The sequence below is a fragment of the Gossypium hirsutum genome, chromosome A01, assembly GCF_007990345.1.
Source record: "Gossypium hirsutum isolate 1008001.06 chromosome A01, Gossypium_hirsutum_v2.1, whole genome shotgun sequence".
NCBI lineage: Eukaryota > Viridiplantae > Streptophyta > Magnoliopsida > Malvales > Malvaceae > Gossypium > Gossypium hirsutum.
In genome coordinates, this window is record NC_053424.1 from 114,486,558 (window position 1) to 114,509,331 (window position 22,774).

The 22,774-nt window shown below is 32.9% G+C and overlaps 4 protein-coding genes across 4 annotated transcripts; 1 reads left to right on the forward strand and 3 right to left on the reverse strand.

Annotated features, from left to right (window-relative positions):
• Positions 1–875: 875 nt before the first annotated feature.
• LOC107921760 (zinc transporter 1-like) lies at positions 876–1,578 on the reverse strand. Its single transcript, XM_016851576.1, has 2 exons — positions 1,182–1,578; positions 876–991 (listed from the first exon to the last, which is right to left on the reverse strand). The coding sequence occupies exons 1-2, from the start codon at positions 1,576–1,578 to the stop codon at positions 876–878; spliced, it is 513 nt and encodes a 170-aa protein (XP_016707065.1).
• Positions 1,579–4,457: 2,879 nt separating this feature from the next.
• On the forward strand, positions 4,458–6,097 carry LOC107922408 (60S ribosomal protein L6-1). The gene is made up of 4 exons (XM_016852436.2): positions 4,458–4,851; positions 4,946–5,052; positions 5,490–5,671; positions 5,786–6,097. Exons 1-4 carry the CDS (start codon positions 4,595–4,597, stop codon positions 5,939–5,941), a joined length of 702 nt encoding a protein of 233 aa, XP_016707925.1. The 5' UTR covers positions 4,458–4,594; the 3' UTR covers positions 5,942–6,097.
• A 4,010-nt stretch (positions 6,098–10,107) lies between these two features.
• On the reverse strand, positions 10,108–13,406 carry LOC107922423 (protein ABHD18). The gene is made up of 5 exons (XM_016852455.2): positions 12,617–13,406; positions 11,794–11,878; positions 11,524–11,693; positions 11,160–11,434; positions 10,108–10,543 (listed from the first exon to the last, which is right to left on the reverse strand). Exons 1-5 carry the CDS (start codon positions 12,990–12,992, stop codon positions 10,367–10,369), a joined length of 1,083 nt encoding a protein of 360 aa, XP_016707944.1. The 5' UTR covers positions 12,993–13,406; the 3' UTR covers positions 10,108–10,366.
• A 1,948-nt stretch (positions 13,407–15,354) lies between these two features.
• Positions 15,355–17,629, reverse strand: LOC107921447 (cytochrome P450 93A3). Its single transcript, XM_016851295.2, has 2 exons — positions 16,721–17,629; positions 15,355–16,075 (listed from the first exon to the last, which is right to left on the reverse strand). Exons 1-2 carry the CDS (start codon positions 17,618–17,620, stop codon positions 15,458–15,460), a joined length of 1,518 nt encoding a protein of 505 aa, XP_016706784.2. The 5' UTR covers positions 17,621–17,629; the 3' UTR covers positions 15,355–15,457.
• Between the last annotated feature and the right edge of the window lie 5,145 nt (positions 17,630–22,774).

Consider the following 22,774-nt stretch of genomic DNA (forward strand, 5'->3'; position numbering starts at 1 on the left):
TGTGGTCCTGAAACCACTGTTTTCGACACCACTGAAAAGCTTTGTTTGGGTTTGTCCTTTGTTTTTTTTTCTTTTTATGTTCCATGTTTAGGGTTCGTAGCTACCTCTCTTAACATTATCGTCTTCAAAATTCAAACATGTATTCTCCCATTAGAAATACAAATTGTCTTACTACCATATACAACATTTGTATATAAATTTTGCCATTCATGAGGGAGGACTTCAACCATTTAAAGGTTAACTTGTCAAAGATATTTATTAATTGAGTTCCATTAAATAAGAATCCCTCCCAACCTTGTTTAGTCAAATAATAGAGGGTAAACTACTCTAGATTCCACTGAATTTTGATTTTTTTAATTTGTCACCAAACTTTTGAAACTTACAAAGATGTCACTAATGTTATCACACTATTACAAAAATATAATTTAGTTATCTGCTATCGTTGTTTGATAACATGTGTCTGACTTGGCACGTTAAATGTGTCACGTGTTTAAAAAAATTGTTTTTTTAATATTAAAATATGTATTTTCTTTTTTTTTCCTTATTCTTTTTCTCTTTTTCCCCTTTCTTCTTCTTCTTCTTTTCATCTTATTTCCCTTTCCAACAAACCCTAGCAACCACCAATTGATTCCCGCACCACCGGTGGCTTCCTAAGACACTGAACCTATCGGCAGATCTCCCAAGGTTGTCCCTTGATTCCAATGAGCCCAGCCTTAAACCTTAATCCAATGATTGCAACTGCTCGACCCTGGAATTTAGCCTTTAAAAAACCATTCAAAGCTAAGTCATGACATAGAATAGTACATGGAATAAAAAATAAGAAGTTAAAATTAAAACACATGCATGTATTACCTGGGAAATGTATCCACCAAGTCCTATGCTTCAAAGAACTGATGAAAGGTGAGTGCAGCCACCAGAGGTTTTATAGTCTTTGGACTTTCAAAAGCACCCAATGATATCCCTATGATCACAGAGTGTGCCATTCCAATACCTTAAAAAAAATGACATATATTGATTTACATATTACAGTTTCGAACTCGTATTACAATTGAGTTAGTTACAGAAAATATTGAAAACACCAAAAACAACCAAAATCATAAAATATATATTTTCATAAAATAACAAATATATATAATTCATAAAACATATTTGGAGTCTAAGAAGTTGAGTTGAATTCGAACGGTCAAGCATAGCAACAGAATCATGAGCATGGCCATGAGTAGCATGAGTATGAACATGAAGATGATTTTTGTTCTTCCCTATTTTCTCTTCATCAACATAGTTGCTCTCATGGGTTTTGTGAAGGCGAGACTTGGTGTAATGAGATGTAGCAAACACATCAACCATCAATGTACCAATCTTAGCAGCCATAGCCAATAGTTTGGCTAACGGAAACTTATCCCAAGGATTTTCACTAAGGCAATGAGATGTTAAGTTTTCATTGGTGTCAGAAAGAACATGGATGAAGCCAATGGACAATATCACACCAACGACAAAGGCTTTGATGATGAAAAAAAGGGATTTTTTGGGGAAAGCCTTAGAAGATCCACAGGCGGGTTCAGTGTCCGGGGAAGCCATCGGCGGTGGTGGAATCGTTGGCTCCTAGGTTTGTTGGGAAGGGAAATAAGAAGAAGAAAGAGGAAAGAGAAGAACAAACAAATAAATAAATAAAAAATTATTTTTAATATTAAATAAATAATTCTTTGTAAGTTGTTAAAGTGTGGTGACAAAAAATCAAAAAAATAATGGCATGTGATGTAGTTTAGCCAAAAATAAATTAATACAAGTAGTTGTACGCATTATACGTTAGTTCAAACTAACAAAAGAACAAATGATGAGTTTAGATTGGTCTTTACTTTGTCTAGTGGCTAAGTTTACAAGGCCAAAAGGGAGAAAGAATTTTCTTTGAGTTAATTATAGTTTTGGTATCCCAACTTTGACTAAATGTATAAATTGATTCCAAAATTTCAATATCATTTATTTCCTCAAGTTGTAGGGTCTATATTCAAGAGAGCTTGTGGGCAGTTTTCTAATATCATGATGCATTCATTTCTTACAAAACGGAGCTAGGGAGGAACAGATTTTGTTTTGTTAAACAAAAAAATATGAATACAACTAATCATGGGACAAGTAAATGCTAAATTTTAGGTCGTTTTATAAGTTCGGGCTCAATCTGACTTGAAAATTGAGTTTAAAACTTTTTACAAGTCCGACCCTAATAAAAAATCCTAAACTGAGTTCAATCTAGCTTGTTCGTATTAAATTTTTTATATTATTATTTTTATACAAAAATAAATTTTAAAAATATAATACATCAAATACACTAAAAATATTAAAATAAATATTTTTCACTAAATTGAAAATATATTAAAACAATATTTATTTAAATAATACTAAGATAGTTGCAATTTAACAAGCAAATGCCTCTAAAATAGTAGTAAAATTAATAATAAAATAAGAGTTGTACAATATCCAAACAATAACAACAAAATAGAAATAATATAATAGAAAAATGAGAACAAAACAACAACAAACAACAACAACAAAAAAAGAAATTTAGGCAAATTTGGGTTGGGCTAGGTCAGGCCAAAAAATTTTACTTAAGGCTTGACCTTTTTAGAAAGCGAACCTTATTTTTGGTTTAAACTCATTTTTGAGGTTTATATTTCTGTCCAAAACTTTCCATTTTTCGAGTAGATCTTTCAGTTTAGGAAGATAACCCAATCCATGATTAGATCTAAAACATATACAATACTGATAAAATTATTCAATTTTGCATTACATTTATATTGGTATTTCGATAATATAAAATTAAGACTTACCATTATAAAACTAATACATTAACATTTAATATTTAAGTATTTTCATTTAATTAGTAGCTAAAAACCACATTTTTTTAATTTAATTATTATTTTCATTTGAGCTTTAATTATGGTTTGATTTTCTTTACGGGTGTAATATTTTAATTATCTAAATGGTTAATGCATTTTATTATGTTCAACAATGTGAATAATATTTCTTTTTATTAATTACATTACATTATATAAAATTATATTATTTAATGAATTAAAATATGTAAAATCATATGCAACATATTTATATTATAAATTAATATACATAAAATCACAAATATATGGAGAATGTTATGAACCGACAAAACTATAACTTCTAGTTTATCGTATTACAAAATTAATACGAGGATAATATTTTACCATGACTTATTATATATACCGGTGTAAAATTTTTTAATTCTACAAGTAGATTAAAAAAATATATACTAAATTAATATTAAATTTATGCAATTAAAGACACATAACCACTTCTTAACCCTACTTGAAGAGCGGAAGAAAACAACATCTAAATCTGTCACTAGGAGAACTAAATAATTGGGCAGTAAAAAGTATTTTTGGGTTCGATTTCCCAAAATGTGGCTTTCATTTCAAATTGACTCTCTAAATTTTTAAATATTCTAATCATATCTTTTAATTATTGATTTTATATCAATTAAGTCATTTAATTATTAAAACGGTTAATTTGATTATTAAATGACATATCAAACCTTATGTAACATAATTTAAAATGAAGAATTTAGATAGAAGTAAAATGTTACCACTAACTTTCAAAAGTAAAAACAAAAAATAAAGTAAAATTGAAAAAAGAGAGAGTGATCGATAGAAGTTTGTAAAGTTTTGAATACCTCAGAATCAAGATTTTTACAATATTTTTTAAAAAATTTCATTTTAAACTATGCCACATAAGGTTTGACATCTCATTTAATTATTAAATTAATGATTTTAGTAATGGAGGGACCATATTGATATAACCTCATTAGTTTAAAGATGTAATTAGAATATTTTAAAGATTTGGGAACCAATTTAAAATGAAAATTATAGTTTAGGGATGTATGGTGTAATTAACTCTATAAAAAAATAATTTTAACTAAAACCTAACATGAAGAGATCATGGGTTGCGTTTTGTCGGACCTATGTATTCTATTAACATGCATTATATTTGTTCAAGCTTAGCTTAACTTGAAATACAAGTCTTAAATTTTACCCAAATTTATCTATTCTCTATATAACTAACTCAAATTTATTTTAAACAATTCGTATTATTATTTATTTAATATATATTAATCATATATTTTTTCTATTTATTAAAATTTTAAACACAGATAAATTAAAACATATTTGAATGTATATTTTATAATATTATATATTTAATTTAATTTTATATAAATTATAAAAATAAATAAAACAATATATTATAAAATAGGAATTAAGTCAAGTTAGACTTAACATAGCTAGTACTTTAAAAGTTAAAGTTTTAACGTGATTTAAAAGAGTCTAATTTATTTGCCCATTGAACTTCGGACAGATGTTTTGATATATTTTGTGTTGTAAAGCCCATAAGGATAAAAGCCCAAAATAGACTTGAGCCCAAAATACAGACAATTTTGTCACTTACTACATTACCCATAGAAAAACCCTAGCTAGAGAATCGATATATTTGATAGAATTGAATTTGCTAGACGCCACAAGGATAGCCCTATAGCAGCAGCAGCAGAAGCAGAAGCAAAGGGTTTAGAGACGAAATGGCAGCGAAAAGGAAGACTCCCGTCAAGACCAGAAACCCGGATCTGATCCGTGGTGTGGGAAAGTATTCCAGGTCTAAGATGTACCACAAGCGTGGCCTTTGGGCAATCAAGGCCAAAAATGGCGGTGCTTTCCCCCGCCATGATCCCAAACCTAAGGCCCCCGCTGCCGCTGAGAAACCTCCCAAGTTTTACCCGGCTGAGGATGTCAAGAAGCCGCTCCTTAACAAGCGCAAACCTAAACCCACCAAACTCAGGTTCTTCTTTTGAAAATAATTATTCGTTTATTTATAGATTTCTGAAGAAATGTTCCTTATTTTTGGGTTTTTACTTGTTTTTTTATTTGTTTAGAGCAAGCATTACACCAGGGACTGTGTTGATTTTGTTGGCTGGAAGGTTTATGGGGAAGAGAGTTGTTTTCTTGAAGCAACTTACTTCTGGGCTCCTTTTGGTCACCGGTGGGCATTCATATTTTACTGCTATCCTTTTTTCTTCATTGATTTGCTTACTGCTTGAAAATATTGGATGTATGATATATGTTATTCAATTGCGAGTTGGATATATGAACATGTTTGTTAAAACCCTTGTTATTGATTTCTGCAGTATTACTTCCATAGTTTCTCACTTGGTTTATTTTCTAGAAGCATTATGTTGCATTTCCATTTTGTGACTTTTATCTTATAGATAAGATTTGATGGTAACAAACCAATTTAAAATTCAATATACTCGAGATCGAGTGATGCTATCTTGAAATTTGATGCTTTTACTTGTTCGTTTTATGTATATAATGTAGTATCCGCATTTGTTGTCTGTTCGTCATAAGGTAGATTTTTTTTTTAATTCTATGGTTTGTTCGCGTGTTTTGCTTAAATTTGGTTGTCTTAAACGATGGCAGGACCATTCAAGATCAACGGTGTTCCTTTAAGGCGCGTTAACCAATCCTATGTCATTGCTACTTCCACCAAGGTTGACATCTCAGGGGTTAACGTAGACAAGTTTGATGACAAGTACTTTGCCAAGGAAGTAGAGAAGAGGAAGAAGAAGACTGAGGGAGAGTTTTTTGAGGCTGAAAAAGAGGCAAGTTTTGTTTTGGTTTGCATGTAATTATAGCTTAAGCTTTTCCTAATTGGATTCTTATATTTTAATGTGCTGATTGTCTTCTCTTTTACATTTCGTCAAACAAAATTATAGGATAAGAAAAAACTGCCTGAAGACAAGAAAGAAGACCAGAAAGCAGTCGACGCCTCTTTGATAAAGTCCATTGAGGGAGTCCCAGACTTGAAGGCCTACCTCGCCGCAAGGTTTTCTCTCAAGTCTGGCATGAAACCGCACGAGCTTGTCTTCTAGAGGGTATTTTGCATTCCCTTATGTTAAAGGGATTTTACTTTTGAATTCTTTTGGTTTAGATTATCTATGGTTTTATTATGGGGTGCTATTGCTATATGTCCAGAACCTAAATTTTGGATAGTATCTTCTGTTATGCAAGAACTTAAAGTTTCCTTATTTGTTTGTGTTCTGTGCTTATTTGATTGAAGCTTGTTCTATTTTAATGATGGCCGATGGGAACACAGTTATTTCTACCTGAATAATTTTCATATCAGTAAATAAAATCTCTTAAATATTGAACACATTTAATCACTACCTTTTTTCCATCCCTGAAGGCTGCATCTTTAATCATGAAATGCTTGCATTTGAAATTTCTTTATCATCGAAAATTATGATTTGGGTCAAAAAATTGATTTGGATTTGAAGAACTAAATTCTTTGTGTGGATAATAAATAAAAAAGTTGGACTTGAATTTGAGAAAATTCTAGTTCAATTTCAGAAGGGTTAAATTTTGGATTTCAAAATCTAAGATTGATTAAAAAACATGAGAATTCTTTTGTTCTCTCTTTTGAAAAAACTCATTTGAAGTTCAAAGTTTTTAAAATTAGATCGATAACTGAAACGGTCAAATCACCAATTCTCAGTCAATTGATTTGATCTATTTAATTTATTTAATTGAATAAATTATTAAAAATAAAAAAAATATTTTAAAATAGATAAAAATTGGTTCAATTAATTCGTTCAGTCTAATCAGTTTATGAGTTAATCAATTTACTCTCTACTCTTTGATTGATACTTCGATCAATTCTCGTTGGTTTGATTTTGAAAATAATGATGGAATTTCATGCATTTAATTTAATACAATATAAATATTTAAAAATTTTCATTTATACTATAATGTCCATAATTTTAATTAATAAATCCTTTTTAATTTATAATTTTCATAATTAGGTCACCGGTTTGTTGTTCCAATTGATTCGATCAATTCAACCGATTTGGTCAGTCTACCTAGCTCTATTAAATAAAGCATTTAAAAATTCATAAAAGAATTTGGTTCAATCGAGTCAATTGCCAAATCAACCGATCGATAGCGATTCTCAATTCAACTGGTTTAATGCCTTTCTCCAGACTGATAAGTTGATCCGTCCCCAATAGACTAGTTCAAACAACAATGTTCAAAGTCCTCTTAAATAATTACATTTAAAAATATATATTTAAAATTTTAAAATCTAAATCTAAATTTAAATTATACAGATAATAAATTTGAATTAATTCAAAATCTTAAATTTTAAATATTTTAATTCCCAAACAACATAAAAATAATTAATTCATAACTCATAGATTTTAAAACTAAAATTCTAAAATCTAAATCCAAATTTAAAAACTAACCTTCTTGATCAATTTCAAGAACATAAAAAGCATGTTCTTCTCACCAAGTAGCCTTCAATTGCAACTATGCCCTTCCTTTCAATAACTATATGCTCTTTATTGCCAATTTCCACTATTGAAAATACACTTAATTGACTTATTATTATTATTTATTTTAATTAATTTTGACATTAATTGATTTTTTTATGTAAGTATTACAATTATTGATGTGTCGGAAAACAAATTTATATGTAAATTGCATGGAAATTTTGACACGGAGAATCGAATTGGCATACAAGACGTTTAGAATTTAGGATTATTTATTTTTATTAATATTTTTGTTAAAAAATATTTTGAGTAAATTACACTAACAATCACTCAACTTTGATGCCACTGACAAAACAGTCAATCTGCTTTTAATTTAGTCACTCAACTTTCGAAAAATAACAAATCAGTCACTATTGTTATTGAGCTGACGTGGCAAGTTAAACTGTTTACGATATAGCCTAGAGGCCCATATGTGCCAAGAATAGTTTGAACTGCAAACTGCCTTTAACCTCTTTAGATCATTTTTTGGGAACTTAATAAAATAGTTATTCAACCTACAATATTGCCTGGCAGTATCTTTTAGATTGTCTTTGGTCGAAATTAACATTCCAACCTGAAGTTTTGGATTACTCATGTCACTGTCTAGGTTGAACTCAAGCCAATTATGGCCATTTGAGTCAGATTCATATGTATTATTTAACCTCTTAGAATCATTACTATTAGACAGTTCCCCTACTTCTATATCATCCATGTTTAAGCCATCTAGATTAACCCTAACCCTGTTAGACACACCATTATCAAACACGTCAAAACCAAAAATTTCTTCTTCACTCTCATTAAATTCATTGTCAATTAAACCTGTCAAACAACTTTAATATTAATAAAGGAAGTGACAGATAATAATTAAACACTTTAATACAATCTAGGCAATAATAGGAAATAACTACAATAACCAAATAATTTAGTACATACAAATTCATTTCTGTATTGTACAATAACCAAATAATTTAGTACATACAAATTCATTTTTGTCATACACATGGCGGACAATAACCAAACACTTTAATACAACCTAGGCAATGACAGACAATAACCAATACAAAAACAATTTAACATAAAGAAATCTATTTCTGTCACGTACAATAATCAAACAATTTAATACAAACAAATCCAAAATAGTATCACGCACATGGCAAACAATAACCAAAGAAATCTAAACCTGTCAAACACTTTGATACAAACAATAATCATATTTGAATCAACATTTAAAAAATGTTATTGACAACTAGGAACTTATTTAATACAATTTGATTCATATTTAAATCATATTTGAATCCAAAGAAGCTTGATATTGTTAGTCATAAAAATATGAATTGATTTGTCTCTTTCCTAAGGCACTTAGTATGCACATGGAGTTTACAAAAATTCAAATCTACAATTCAGTTTGATACAAACAATAATCATATTTCAATCAACATTTAAAAAATATTTTGAATCATATTTGAATAATTCAATGACATACACAATTTCAAATAATTCAATAAAAACTGATTTGTTAAATAAGAACTGATATATCTTTTTCCTAAGGCAGTTAGTATGCACATAGCAGACAATAAATTTACAAAAATCCAAATCTGCAATTCAGTTTGATACAAACAATAATCATATTTGAATCAACATTTAAATTTTTTATCAACATTTAAATTTTTTTAGTCATATTTGAATAATTCAATGTACAATTTCAAATAATTAAATAAAAATTGATTTGTCAAATAGAAACTGATTTGTCACTAAACCCTAAGTAAATTAATATGCACATGGCAGAGCATAACTTTAAAAAAATCCAAACCTGCCTTGCACTTTAATAACGAACGAAATCAAAATTTAGTATACACTTCAATACAAGCAATAAACATACACAGTGCATAAACTCTATGTTAATGCAACATTTTTCAATTTTGAAATCCAAAAAACCCTAAACACAAATCCCATTAATCCAAAAAATCATAAACCAAATATAGAAACTTACCCGTTACAATGGATGCAACAACATCAACTACTTCTTTTCTATTAACCATTTTGACTCTCAACCCTAACCATTGATATCTTTTGTTGTCTTCTTTTCTCGCGAAACCCAAAATATCAATCCTTCAACCTTCAATCATTCATTATTACCATTACCTTTGAAGTTCCAATCCTTTAATCGTCCAACCTTGAATCTTAAAATTGATTTCCAACCTTAAACCATGTTAATCCCAATCGAGTTTTTACCCTAAGCCAATCCATCTTTTTTTTCCCCCTAAACCCGTCTAAACATTTGACCCTTTGGCTCATTGTCCAACGTGGAAAATTAACTGGCTACGTCAGTTCAATAACGTTCGTGACTGATTTGTTATTTTTCGAAAGTTGAGTGACTGAATTGAAAGCAGAGTGACTGTTTTGCTAGTGACATCAAAGTTGAGTGACTATTGGTGTAATTTACCTAAATATTTTTAAGAGATAAATTAGAATTAGATTAGATATTTTTGATTTGACACATTAGGTTTATTATTTCTTCTTGGATTTAGATTTAGTTAAAATTCAATCTAAAAGTATAAAAAATCAGTCAAATCTAGAAATATTTGAAAGATATTAAATTTATTACTAAAAAGCCTATGGATTTGAGAAAAGATAATGAATCTTACATTCTGAAATATTTTACTAAATTTACCCTATTTTTGAAATCCAATTCTCACACATTATTCTAAACACTTGATGACACATAAAGAAAATAGACAAAAATAAACAAACTCAATTAATTGAGTGAAGAACTTAAAACTCTAAATAATGACGTGTAAAAGAAATTGAGTAACTTGCTGTGTAGTTAACTTTATAAGCACATTAGAGAAGAAATAATGTATTCACAAAGCACTACCCCCTTCTCTTTTCAATTTTAAGGGGGTGCCATCAAATTTCAGTTGCTATTAGCCCATTTTTCTGAAGTGATAAACAAATACAGTCATTTAACCACCGGGACTGACTGATGCACTGTCATACGGAGGATTCTTTCCACTCTAATCTGTTAAGCCCGTCAACGATTGCCTTTCGGAACTCATTGTTATGTAGAAGAAACGACGAGACATGGCCACCTGTGACCCATCTCACTTCTGAACCAGGCCAAGCCTTTTGAAGCTCTAGCACTGAGTGTTTTGGTATGTAGCCATCATCCTGAAAAGCATAATTGCAGTTGAAATATATAGATAGCACCATTGGCATTCTATGAAAACTATAAAACATAAGAATGGTTTATATATGTGTGTGTATATATCGGTGTTTGATTATCGTAAGACCTTATTTACAGCATGTGGAAATACCCAAGCCCCTTTGTCCTTCACAAGGGGAAGAAAACTTAATAGATGACCTTCAAATAAGAATTAACATGGATGATCCAAACAATCAACAAACTTGTTCATAACTAGAAATTTTAAATGGTCAATAGTTAAGCATTGAATGTTTTGAATCAAATCTTTACCGGCCTTATGAATTACGATGCATTTAAATGGACAAATAGTTAAGAAATTGAAATCTGAATATTACCACAAATTACTTATAGAATGCTAGACAAGCTAAACTTTGAAACAATCAAGCTCCCCACATGAATCATCCATTAAAAAGCCATGATAGGTTTATTCGCAACAAAATTTAATAGTAAGGAGTTTTCATGTTCTTAAGCAACATCCATTAAAAAACAAATGAAGAAAGTGATTCAATAACAATATCAGCAAGCTCCTTATTCATATTCTTAAGCTACGTCCATATTGTCAGATAGAGATATCGTACTTACAGTTGCTGCAACAAATATTATGGCATTAGGGTTTTTGGGAATTGGAAAACGTGTGACATCTGTGAGAGACAGTACATTTCGCATTCGTTCTCTCACTTCCTCGAGAGTCATTGCAGCCTCTTTTGCTGCAAGATCCTCTCTCAGTGCCTCCCATGCAGTGGCATGCTTCAATATACCCTCACAGAATGCCACAACAGCAGAATGTGGGGAGAGAAAAGGAAGGGTTGCAACAGGTGTGGGGTGCAGTGATCCAACCATTGCAGCATGCACTCCCCCTATTCCCATAAAGGCATCAAACTTCAAAAGGGTGTGCTAACTAACAATACAAATAGAATAAAAGCACCACAAGAACAACAATTCTTACCCATGCTAAGTCCACACACACCCATCTTGCCGAACCCTGCCTCAGAGTCTAACCAGTATAAAAGGCTCCGAGCCTCTTCAATGGTTGCTCTTCCTAATAAAAGCAAATCACTGACACACAAGAGTTTTGCACCACGCTGCAGCATAGGACGCCTTTGACCATAGAAAGGGCTATAAAAACAGTTATATTAATTAGAAAGCCTAAAAGCACAAGTACAAGAAGAAAAGCTCAGCTTCAAAAAGTAGTTGATAATACAGAAAGGACTCTGACCTCTCAAGCACCATAGTTGCAATGTTTTGTTTCAATAATGGTCCACCAAGACGCAATCTCCGTTCAAATGTATGGTCTCCTGTGCCTGTCAAAGAGGTTACATTTTATATCAATGAAGATGAGTTTTAAATATCAAATTCACAACCCAAAATCATTTTAAATGTGAAGCAATACTTGCAAGATTGTAGTATACATCTAAGCTGAAATACTTGGAATGAATAATCTAGGAAATAACAGGTAACAAATGATATAGGTATAGCAAAAAATACAAAGGTTTGACACACGAGTAAACAAAACAGCAGCACGAGAACATGAAATCTAATGAATATGTCTATGTTTTCTTATTTGAGAGTAGGACCCAGTAGAAAATAATAGGCCTCAAAAGTTGAAAGTTGAAACAACCACAATAAACTGTATTCAGTTCAATATCCACAGAGGCATTTCAGGGTGTTGATGTAATCTTCAAACAGATTTGTGCTATACCATCCACTGCTTATAAGCATTCTCTTCTCTTCTTTAAGATTTTAGATTTTGAACATTGGGCATAGCATGTAGGCTTCAGTCAAAATCTACATCAGAAATAAAGCAGCCTAGATATTCATTACTACTATCTAGAAGATGATCATTCTAAGCTCAAACCAAGAATATAAACAATCAATTTGCACTATTCAGGAAGATAAACATAAACAAACAACTAAGATTCACCAACTTAAAAAGTGAATCACTAATAAACTAAACTACACTCAAACAATGAGAAGACCAAATTATTGTAAACCAAGTTAATTAATCAACAAAAGCAATCCAAAAGTGCACACAAAGATACCTGCTAGGTGAACCACACATGCCATCTTTTGAGGTGGCACATCTTTTGGGACAAGGAAAGCAACCCTCGCATTATGACTTTCAGGAGGCAATGCACTAAGCAACTGCTCATCACAAGGGGTCCTAAACACACCTTCTCTCAAACAAGCATTTTGGGTCTCCCAAACAGTTCTCCAAATGGGTTGAATCAAGCTTGGAGGCCAGTTTTGGCCTTCAACTTCAGGGAACAACTGGCTTATCAATCTCTCCAGAAGCTCAAGCTTTGTTCCACCCCACCCTCTTGAGAAGAACGGTGGGCTAATCTTTGTTCTATGCACAAATGCACCATATACATGGTCTAGAATGTAATGAAGCATCCCTATATTAACTGTAACCATATTGTTTTTCTCTTTTTGAAGAAAACCAGATTTCAAAATTGCTTAAAAGAGAGGAAATTTGTATCTTTTTATTGATTCCGCTTCAGTATCAACAACCCAGTAATCAGAACTCAATAACAAGATTAGTTTTTTTCATAAAAAGAACATTGATTAGAATGTGGAGAAAAGCACAATACAATTAGATCTGTTGAATAAAACCATACCTTCCCCTCTAAAATCAATGAAGCAATAACATTGCAAGAGAATTTTTTTTTTCAAGAGCTGTATAGTATTCAGGGTAAGCAATTAATAAGAAAAAGAGAAAAGATTTGAGATAATGAAGTGAGACCCAAAAAGATAGAAAAAGGGCGGATTATGAGGAAAGGATGGAGCTTTCGAATTGTTTTCGGAAGCAAATAGGTTAAAATATATTATTAGTCTCTGTTCTTTTAACGAAATTTGAGATTTAATCCATGGACTTGAAAGGTTAAAATTGATTTTAAAATCTCAATCCAATCATTAAAATCTTTATGGAATGTTAAGTTTATGATAATGATTGGATTAATATTTTTAAATTTAAAAAAAATGAATCATTAACTTTTATAGTATAGAGACTAAATATCAAATTATATAAAAGTAGAGGGACTAATAGAAAATTTAAACCAAACAAATATTAGGAACCAAGCTAAAGCAAACCATACCGCCGCTCTAATCTGTGGGTGGTATTAAGGATTGGGTCCTACGTGCCACGTCATTGAACATCTATTTGCCACGGGTCATTGCCGATTTGCTGTTTTATAGTCTCAATTTCACGTCTGTGTAGTATTTGGTGGTGAGTGGGTGAGGGTCCCCACTGTATTCCCCATAATTGTAGGGGCCAGCATGGAACACAGTGGATAAGGTTGTAATTATGTTTATTTATTATTTTCTTAGTAAATAATTTTGAATAAAATAATTTAATAGAAAATTAAAAAAGTTGGTTGAGGATTAGATGTTGATGATTATATTGTAATCAATTATCTTAATACAAGGACCCAACTGTTATTTTTTTAATTTATTTTTTATTCCTTGATATATCTTAAGCAACTTTTAAAATATGATTATTTTTTATTTATTTGGATGAAAATCACTATCATAGAATTTTGTTTTTAGTGTATATAGGTGAATTGTTTATCTCAACCTTAGACATTATAACTTTATTAAAGTTTATATGAAATTAGGGTTAGGGACTTATATTTATATAATAATATTATCATTGAATAATAATCACCCATTTAGAGGTGTCTATGAGTTGGACCCAATAAAATTTTAGGCTCGGGCTTGGCCTGAAAATGGGCCTAAAATTTTGTCTAATTTCGGCTTGGATAAAAATATTAAAACTCGAGCCCGACTGAATTATTTTTTATATAATATTTAAAAATATAATACATCAAACATCTTAAAAATATTAAAATAAATGTTTTCCAACAAATTAAAAATAAATTAAAAAATATGTGTATTAAATAATACTAAGATAAATGTAACTTAACAAGCAAATGTGAAGAATAGTAACAAAATTAATAATTAAACAAAAGTAATACAATATCTAAATAATAACAATAAAATAGTAGCAACATAATTATGAAATTGTAGCAAAATAGTGAAAAAATAACTAGAAAATAGCAAGAAAATAATAAAAAAATAGTTTTCATGTTCAGGTCGAGCTAGGATCAAGTAAAAAAAATTTACCAGAAGCCAAGCTTGTTTTCTAAACAAGTATTACCTTTTTTCCCAAACCTATTTTTCGGGCATATATTTTTACCTAAACTTTCTCACTTTTTAAATAGACTCTGGCCCAATCCAGCTCATAGACAGCTATACACCTAACATCAATCTCTTGATTAAAAGTTGACTCAATCGAGTCTTTTAAAATCTCATGGCCCAAAACGAAAGCCTTATAAAGGGTTAACTCCTTTGCAGCACAATTTGAAGAAGGCTATGTTGACCAATGAGAGAACAACACTTGGCAACAAATTGCCTTATCATTGATTATAAAAGAAGTAAAGATATCATGGAAGCTTTTAATTAGAAGTTGGATTGCATTTGCTGATTGAGTCTTAATTTAATTAGTATTAGTATCATTGTTAGGATATGGTAATTTACATTATCTTTTAACAAAAAAGTCCTTAATACAGATATTGATACGTTTTAAAGATTTTAGGCCCTAATATCTTTGTATAAGTTGAAGGGTTTATCTTTCATATTTGTTTTATAGTTAATTTTTTTTTTAATTTTCAAAGTTCATAATTTATAATTGTTCCTTCCAATAATGTTATTTTCTATGTTGAAAATTTATGTTATATTCAACAATTTATATTCTAATTTACTAGGGATCCAACTGGAATTAATAAGAAAGCAAACCCAATCTGATATATCGAAAAGCCACATACATTACAATTTTGTATTACTGTGTTTGTGCCAGAAAAACACCACCTAATAGTTTCAGATCAACAGGATGGAAATGGATTTAGCCTAAGAATAGGGGCACAAATGAGGGGATGAGCTCGTGGAAGTGTAAGTCCAGGTCCTTCTTCCATATCAACACTTCCATCAACCTTCCAATCAAAGCATTGAATCATAACAGCAAGACTCGTTTGAACAACTTGCAACGCCATTGAAGTTCCAGGGCATGATCTTCTCCCACTCCCAAATGGCAACAAATGAAAATGCTGTCCCCTTACATCTATTTGACTACTTCTCCCATTCACAAACCTCTCTGGTCGGAATTCAAGTGGGTTCTCCCAGTGATTCCGGTCCCTGCCGATCGCCCATACGTTAATGAACAGTCGTGTCTTTGCCGGAATTTCGTAACCTTCAATATTACAATCCTCACTTGATTCCCTTACAATCATAGGACCAGCCGGATGAAGCCTTAATGTTTCCTTTACAACAGCTTGAAGGTAAGGGAGGCGGGTGATATCTGATTCTTGTACTATTTTGTCTTTCCCTACAACAATATCAATCTCTTGTCTTACCTTTTCCATTATGTTTGGATGATTAATAAGCTCTGATAATGCCCATTCTATTGTAACAGCACTTGTGTCTGTCCCAGCTACAAATAGGTCCTAAAAAAACATATAGGGTGTCGGTCAATAAATATTAAGTTAATTCGACTCAATTTCTTCGTAAAATTATAAAATAATCATTATACTCGAAAGTTTTTATTATATTTTTTTTATCCTTTAATGAATTAGCTTTAACCTAAATTACTTTGATTTAGGTTTTTTTAAGAAGTTTTTGGTGAAGTAACAACAACAGCTTGTTTTAAACCCTAGTCTTTTCTCATTGTCACTTGACATTTATGGCTTTGTTGACATTAATTGAAAGCTCTTTTTCTTCTCATTTTCTATGGCTTAATTTTTCTCATGGACTGACTTTAAATGTCACGAATTTGCGAACTAAAACTCAAAACAACTTTTTCTTCTTCAATTTTTAATTTTGATCGTTAAAATAACTTAGATCTTAAGTATATTCTTTTACTTTTTGATGAGTACTATTTCATTATATATTGATTGTCGAATCATCACTGAAGCTCGTCAGCTAGATTTCAATTAAAGCTTAATGAACTAGTTAATTAGATAAAAATTATAGAACAAATCACTAAATAACCAAAACTTACTAACATTCCATTGACTTTGGGTGTAGTTAACCTAAAGATTATATAATTCAAATATTATAAAAGTAGATGATAAAAGAAGGTTACCACTTACCAGGATGAATGCCTTAATGTTTTCTCTAGTTAGTCTCATCTCCGAGCTTTCATCTTGTGAAATATCAAGTAAAACATCAAGTAAATCTTTTACTGTATTATCATCCTTGTTTGTCTTCCTTGCTTCTTCATGTTCCTTTATTATTCTATCCATCATTGAATCAAACTTATCACGTACTTGTTTCAGCTTCTTGTTCATTCCTTGCAAATCCAAATTCTTACAAAACCAGATAAAATCCGATAAATTAAACTGTCCCGACAGCTTAGCTATAGCTTCCACCAACTTCCTTACCTCTTCAGCTTCATCTTCATTATTACAACATGTATCACTCATTATCATTCTCGACACAATATTATTGGTCAACCTTACAACCTCACCTCCAACATCTACTTTTTCACTAGCATTAGCTGTTTTCAGCATGAACTGCAAAAACCGGATTAATTCTTCACGTCGAACCGGAAGAAACTGATCCAACATTCGACCACTTAACAGCTCCGACATGCAGATTTTCTTCATGAATTTCCAGTACGCTCCGTAAGGAGCAAAGGCGAAATCAGCTGAGGCATATGTAAGGTAGTCAACAACGGCGGTTATCGGTCGGTTTGAGAAAGATGATTCGTGGGTTTTGAGGAACTGCTTGGCTATTTCCGGGGAGGAAGCCACGACACATGGGACAGAACCGAGACGGATATGTATTAAGGGTCCATGTTTAGTTGAAAGCTTGTGAAGGGCTTGGTGAGGTATGGGTGCAAGGAGGTGGAGGTGTCCGATGATTGGTAAGGCTTTTGGACTAGGTGGAAGACGTGTGGTGGTCCGGTTCTTGGTGAATATGGTTCTGAACAAAATGAAAGACAGTAGCCAAAGGAAGAAAACTAAGATGTAGCCTTGAAAATCAGCCATTTTTTATCCTTGGTTAATCAATTAACACGTAGACTTTTGATTTTATAAGTGGTAGGATGTTAGACTTCCATTAATTGGTTTAAAGTTTGTATTTGTCATGTAATTGAATTTTGGGTGTTGGTTTGCCATGACTAGGTCAGTGGCCGTCTCCCTTGGATGACAAGTTCAAAAGTAATTTGTTTTTTTTTATATGTAAGGACATTTTTGTAGACTTATGATTTTATAAGTGGTAGGATGCTAGACTTCCACTAATTGGTTTAAAGTTTGTATTCGTCATGTAATTGAATTTTGGGTGTTGATTTGCCATGACTAGGTCAATGGTCGTCTCCCAAGGATAACAAGTTCAAAAGTATCTGATACGAGCTCGTTTCGTATGAAATAACGAGTCGTAATATTTCCCGATCGAAATTAGATAGTGTCGGCCTTGAAATAAATTCAAGTCTTGGTGTTTAAAATTAAATGGCTTTGGAAAACAAGGGAGTTTGATGGAGTGTTGTTTGCTGGATATTTCAATGAAAACAAGTCGAACCCTTATTAGCAAATAAGGACTCGGGGCTTAAGGTTTCAAAGAAAGAAAGGATTTTGGGATAAAACCGAGACCCTCTATTTAGCAAAATAGGAACCTACGGTATGAAGAACGCCACACCAATGGTGATAAGTTTGAAACAAAGTCAGATTGACGCCACTTGTTGAAGATAAGTCAATTTGAGCTTTGGAGAATAAAGAGAGTGAATTGCCTCACTAAAATGATATTTCATTCAGAAATTTGTCAAAAGTCCTTTTACAAGAAAATGAGTAACTATTTATAGCCTAATGCCTAGTAGCCGAATGGACATATTCTAGACTTAGTTTCTAAGCAAACATTGAACAAAAATGGCCAATGTAGGTTCGGCTGAATGGTGACCATACATGAAGCTTCCAGATTAAGCAAATGAATCTTGGGAATGCATGTAGCAGCTACATTCAGCTGATGAGCTTAATTGATCATTCAATAGGCAACTCTTGCTGAAAAATTATCAATAATAAAGAGGGCACTTGAACAGCCACATTAGGTGTGAATGGACGGTTTTGAAGAGCCTTAAAATGTGAACACCAAGAACCGAATGGCCAAAATGTATCCAGCAATGTGAAGGAAATAATGGCAGCTTGAAAAACTATCTCTTTAGCCGAATGGTCACTTAGAGAACTTCAATAATCAGCACACCATTTTAATGTAGTTCATGCATGTATCATTAGGTGCATTGAATCCAACATGCATGCATCTTGCACACCACATTCGGCCAACCTTTCCCATGCATCTTCCACATTCGGCTGAACCTAAATAAAACAAATGAACCTCATTAATTTAACTCAATTCAGCTGAACATAATATGAACATACTAATTAACATTAAGCCGAATTAAATATGTACTAAACAAGACACATTAATTCGACTGAACATAGTTAATTCATGTAATATATTCAAACAAATTAAATGACATCTAGACACCTTTAATTCAACCAAATCAACATATTAAACACTGGTAATAAATTAAGACATATTTAAAAGCTGTAATGAAACTTATTTAAATGCTTATTTAAATGGTCTAAAATTCCAGCAGCAAATTAATTAGCTAGAACGAAATTCAGCTTCAAAGAAGTTGAATATGTTCAGCTCGTTTTTAAACTCCTTGCTATCATTTTCCTCAACCCGTTCCACCATTGCTAAAATAGCATCTTTGAATCGTTTAGCTAGCTCGCGTTATTGGATCAATGGGAAGTTTAATGGCTTCTTGTTCATTCTCCATTTGGTTCGTAGGCAAGCTCACATCATTCCCCTCCTCTTCAGAACGATTTGCCCTCAAATCGGAATCTGCATCAAACGGAGACAAATCAGAAACGTTAAAAGTCGCGCTAACATTATATTCACCAGGCAAGTCCAATTTATAGGAGTTATCGTTAATTCGCTCAAGGACTTGAAACGGTCCATCCCCTCTCGGAAGAAGTTTGGATGGCCTTTGCATAGGAAATCTCTCCTTGCGCATATGCAACCAAACCCAATCTCCCGGTTCGAACACAACTCGCTTACGACCTTTGTTAGCATGTTGCTCATAGTTCTTGGTCTTGGCTTCAATATTGTCTCGAACTCGTTAGTGCAATTTCTTGACGAAATCAGCTTTGCGCTTCCCATCTACATGAACAAGTTGATTAGAAGGCAATGGCAATAAATCAAGTGGAGTTAATGGATTGAAACCATAGACAATTTCAAAAGGAGAAAATTTGGTAGCTGAATGAACAGCTCGATTATACGCAAACTCCACATGTGGTAAGCATTCTTCCCAAGCCTTCACATTCTTCCGAATAATAGCTCGAAGCAATGTAGACAGAATCCGGTTGACCACTTCGGTTTGGCCGTCCGTTTGCGGATGGCAAGTGGTTGAAAACAGTAACTTCGTTCCAAGACGCCCCTATAGTGTCCTCCAAAAATGGCTAAGGAATTTTGCGTCTCGGTCGGACACGATCGTTCTAGGCATGCCATGCAACCTGACCACCTCTTTGAAAAATAAGTTAGCAATATTAACGGCATCATCAGTTTTATGACATGCTATAAAATGGGCCATTTTTGAGAACCTATCTACAACCACAAATATTGAATCTCGGCCATTCTTACTCCTAGGTAAACCTAGCACGAAATCCATGGAGATATCAGACCAAGGGGTTTCGGGAATAGGTAATGGTTTATACAAACCGTGGGGCTTAATTCGTGACTTAGCCCGTTTGCACGCAATGCATCTATTACAAAATCGTTCAACATCTCGTCGCATCTTGGGCCAAAAGAAATGTTCGTGCAATGTAGCTAATGTCTTAGCAACACCAAAGTGCCCCATTAATCCTCCGCTATGGGCTTCTTCGATCAACACTTCTCGTACGGAACCTTGGGGTATACAAAGCTTTCCTTCTCGGAATAAGTACCCATCATGTCGATAGTACTTCTCGTAGGCTCCCTTTGCACATAATCTAAAGAATTCACCAAAGTCAGCATCGTTGACATATAAATCTTTAAGAAATACAAACCCCATTAACTTAGCATCCAAAATATTTAGCAACGCATACCTTCGAGATAGTGCATCAGCCACTACGTTTTCCTTACCTTTCTTATATTTAATAACGTAGGGAAAAGATTCGAGAAATTCTACCCACTTAGCGTGTCGCTTATTCAACTTGTGTTGCCCCTTTAAATACTTCAAGGACTCATGATCGGTGTGTATGACGAATTCCTTGGGCCAAAGATAGTGTTGCCACGTTTCTAAGGCTTGGATCAACGAATAGAGCTCCTTGTCATATGTTGGATAGTTTAAAATAGCACCATTCAGTTTCTCGCTAAAATAGGCAATAGGACGACCATCTTGCATCAACACAGCTCCAATGCCTAAACCTGATGCATCACATTCTAACTCGAAAGTTTTATCAAAGTTAGGCAAAGCTAATAACGGTGCATGAGTTAGACAATCTTTAATTTTCAAAAAGGATTTTTCTTGTTCCTCTCCCCAAATGAAGTTGGAATTCTTACGAATAACCCCGGTTAAAGGTGCGGCTAAGGTGCTGAAATTTGGCACGAATCGACGGTAAAAACTTGCTAGTCCATGAAAACTTCGGACTTGGGAGACATTCGTCGGACGGGGCCATTCTTGGATCGCCTTGATCTTCTCTTGATCGACTTCAAGACCCTCCGAGCTAACAACAAAACCTAAAAACACAACCTTGTTAGTGCAGAAATCACATTTCTTCAAATTAGCATACAAGGTTTCTTTTCTCAATACTTCCAAAACAGATTTTAAATGTAAAATATGTTCATCCAAATTTTTACTATAGATCAATATATCGTCGAAGTATACTACGCAAAATCTACCAATAAAAGGTCTTAAAACGTGATTCATAAGCCTCATGAATGTGCTTGGGGCGTTCGTTAAGCCAAATGGCATAACGAGCCATTCGTAAAGCCCATGCTTCGTTTTGAACGCAGTCTTCCACTCATCTCCCTCACGCATCCTTATTTGGTGATAACCGCTCTTAAGGTCGATTTTTCAAAATAAACTCGCGCCACTTAGCTCGTCAAGCATATCATCCAATCGTGGTATAGGATGACGATACTTGATAGTTATTTTGTTTATAGCACGGCAGTCCACGCACATCCTCCACGTTCCATCCTTCTTCGGAACTAGTAAAACAGGCACGGCGCATGGACTAAGGCTTTCACGCACATATCCCTTTTCAAGGAGTTCATTTACTTGCTTTTGTAATTCTTTCGTCTCTTCAGGATTGCTCCGGTAAGCAGGTCAATTTGGAATTGCGGCTCCCGGCACAAGATCGATTTGGTGTTTAATTCCACGAATAGGTGGTAACTCACTCGGGATTTCTTCCGGGAATACGTCTTGAGATTCCTGCAACACAGACAAAATAGAAGAAGGCAATTTGTCATCAAATTCGTTAGTGCCAAGCAAGCTCTCATTGTACAAAAGAACCAACAATGGTTGTTTCAATAGCATCGATTTTCGAACTTCCCTCTCTTTTACAAACAAATTCTTTTTTTTCAATCTCATCACTCATTTCTTTTTCTTTTGAATCACTCTCTCTTTTTTTATCACTCATCTTTTTGTTTTTCTTCTTTTCTTTACTCTTTTCTTTATTCTTTTCAGTTTTTTGCTCTCTCTCGATTTCTTTTGATTTTTCAATCGAACTCCTCATTTTGAGTTGATCTTCGTACACTTGTTTCGGTGATAACGGAGCTAGAGTCACCATTCGTCCCATATGTTTGAAAGAGAATCGATTTGTGTAACCATCATGAATTGCTCGCTTGTCGAATTGCCACGGACGTCCCAAAAGAAGATGCCCCGCATGCATCAGTACAACGTCGCACATCACTTCATCTTGATATTTTCTGATTGTGAATGAAATGAGCACTTGTTTTGTTACCTTCAATTCTCCACCATCGTTAAGCCATTGGAGTTTATACGGATGGGGATGTTTGGTGGTGGCCAATCCGAGTTTCTCCACCATCAACGTACTAGCCACATTTGTACAACTTCCCCCATCGATTATCATGCAACAAATCTTACCTTGCACTTGACATCGCGTATGGAAGATGTTTTCGCGTTGTTGATCATTTTCGGCACC

Coding starts and splice junctions, on each gene's coding strand:
- LOC107921760 (XM_016851576.1), bottom strand. CDS start 1,578: ATGGCTTCCCCGGACACTGAACCCGCCTGTGGATCTTCTAAGGCTTTC. Junction 992..1,181: donor TTCTGTTGCTATGCTTGACC/GTTCGAATTCAA, acceptor ATTTTTTTTAAG/GTATTGGAATGGCACACTCT.
- LOC107922408 (XM_016852436.2), top strand. CDS start 4,595: ATGGCAGCGAAAAGGAAGACTCCCGTCAAGACCAGAAACCCGGATCTG. Junction 5,053..5,489: donor TGGGCTCCTTTTGGTCACCG/GTGGGCATTCAT, acceptor AAACGATGGCAG/GACCATTCAAGATCAACGGT. Junction 5,672..5,785: donor TTTTTGAGGCTGAAAAAGAG/GCAAGTTTTGTT, acceptor ACAAAATTATAG/GATAAGAAAAAACTGCCTGA.
- LOC107922423 (XM_016852455.2), bottom strand. CDS start 12,992: ATGGTTACAGTTAATATAGGGATGCTTCATTACATTCTAGACCATGTA. Junction 11,694..11,793: donor GCAACTATGGTGCTTGAGAG/GTCAGAGTCCTT, acceptor CTGTTTTTATAG/CCCTTTCTATGGTCAAAGGC. Junction 10,544..11,159: donor TAATATTTGTTGCAGCAACT/GTAAGTACGATA, acceptor TATGCTTTTCAG/GATGATGGCTACATACCAAA.
- LOC107921447 (XM_016851295.2), bottom strand. CDS start 17,620: ATGGCTGATTTTCAAGGCTACATCTTAGTTTTCTTCCTTTGGCTACTG. Junction 16,076..16,720: donor ACATTAAGGCATTCATCCTG/GTAAGTGGTAAC, acceptor ATGTTTTTTTAG/GACCTATTTGTAGCTGGGAC.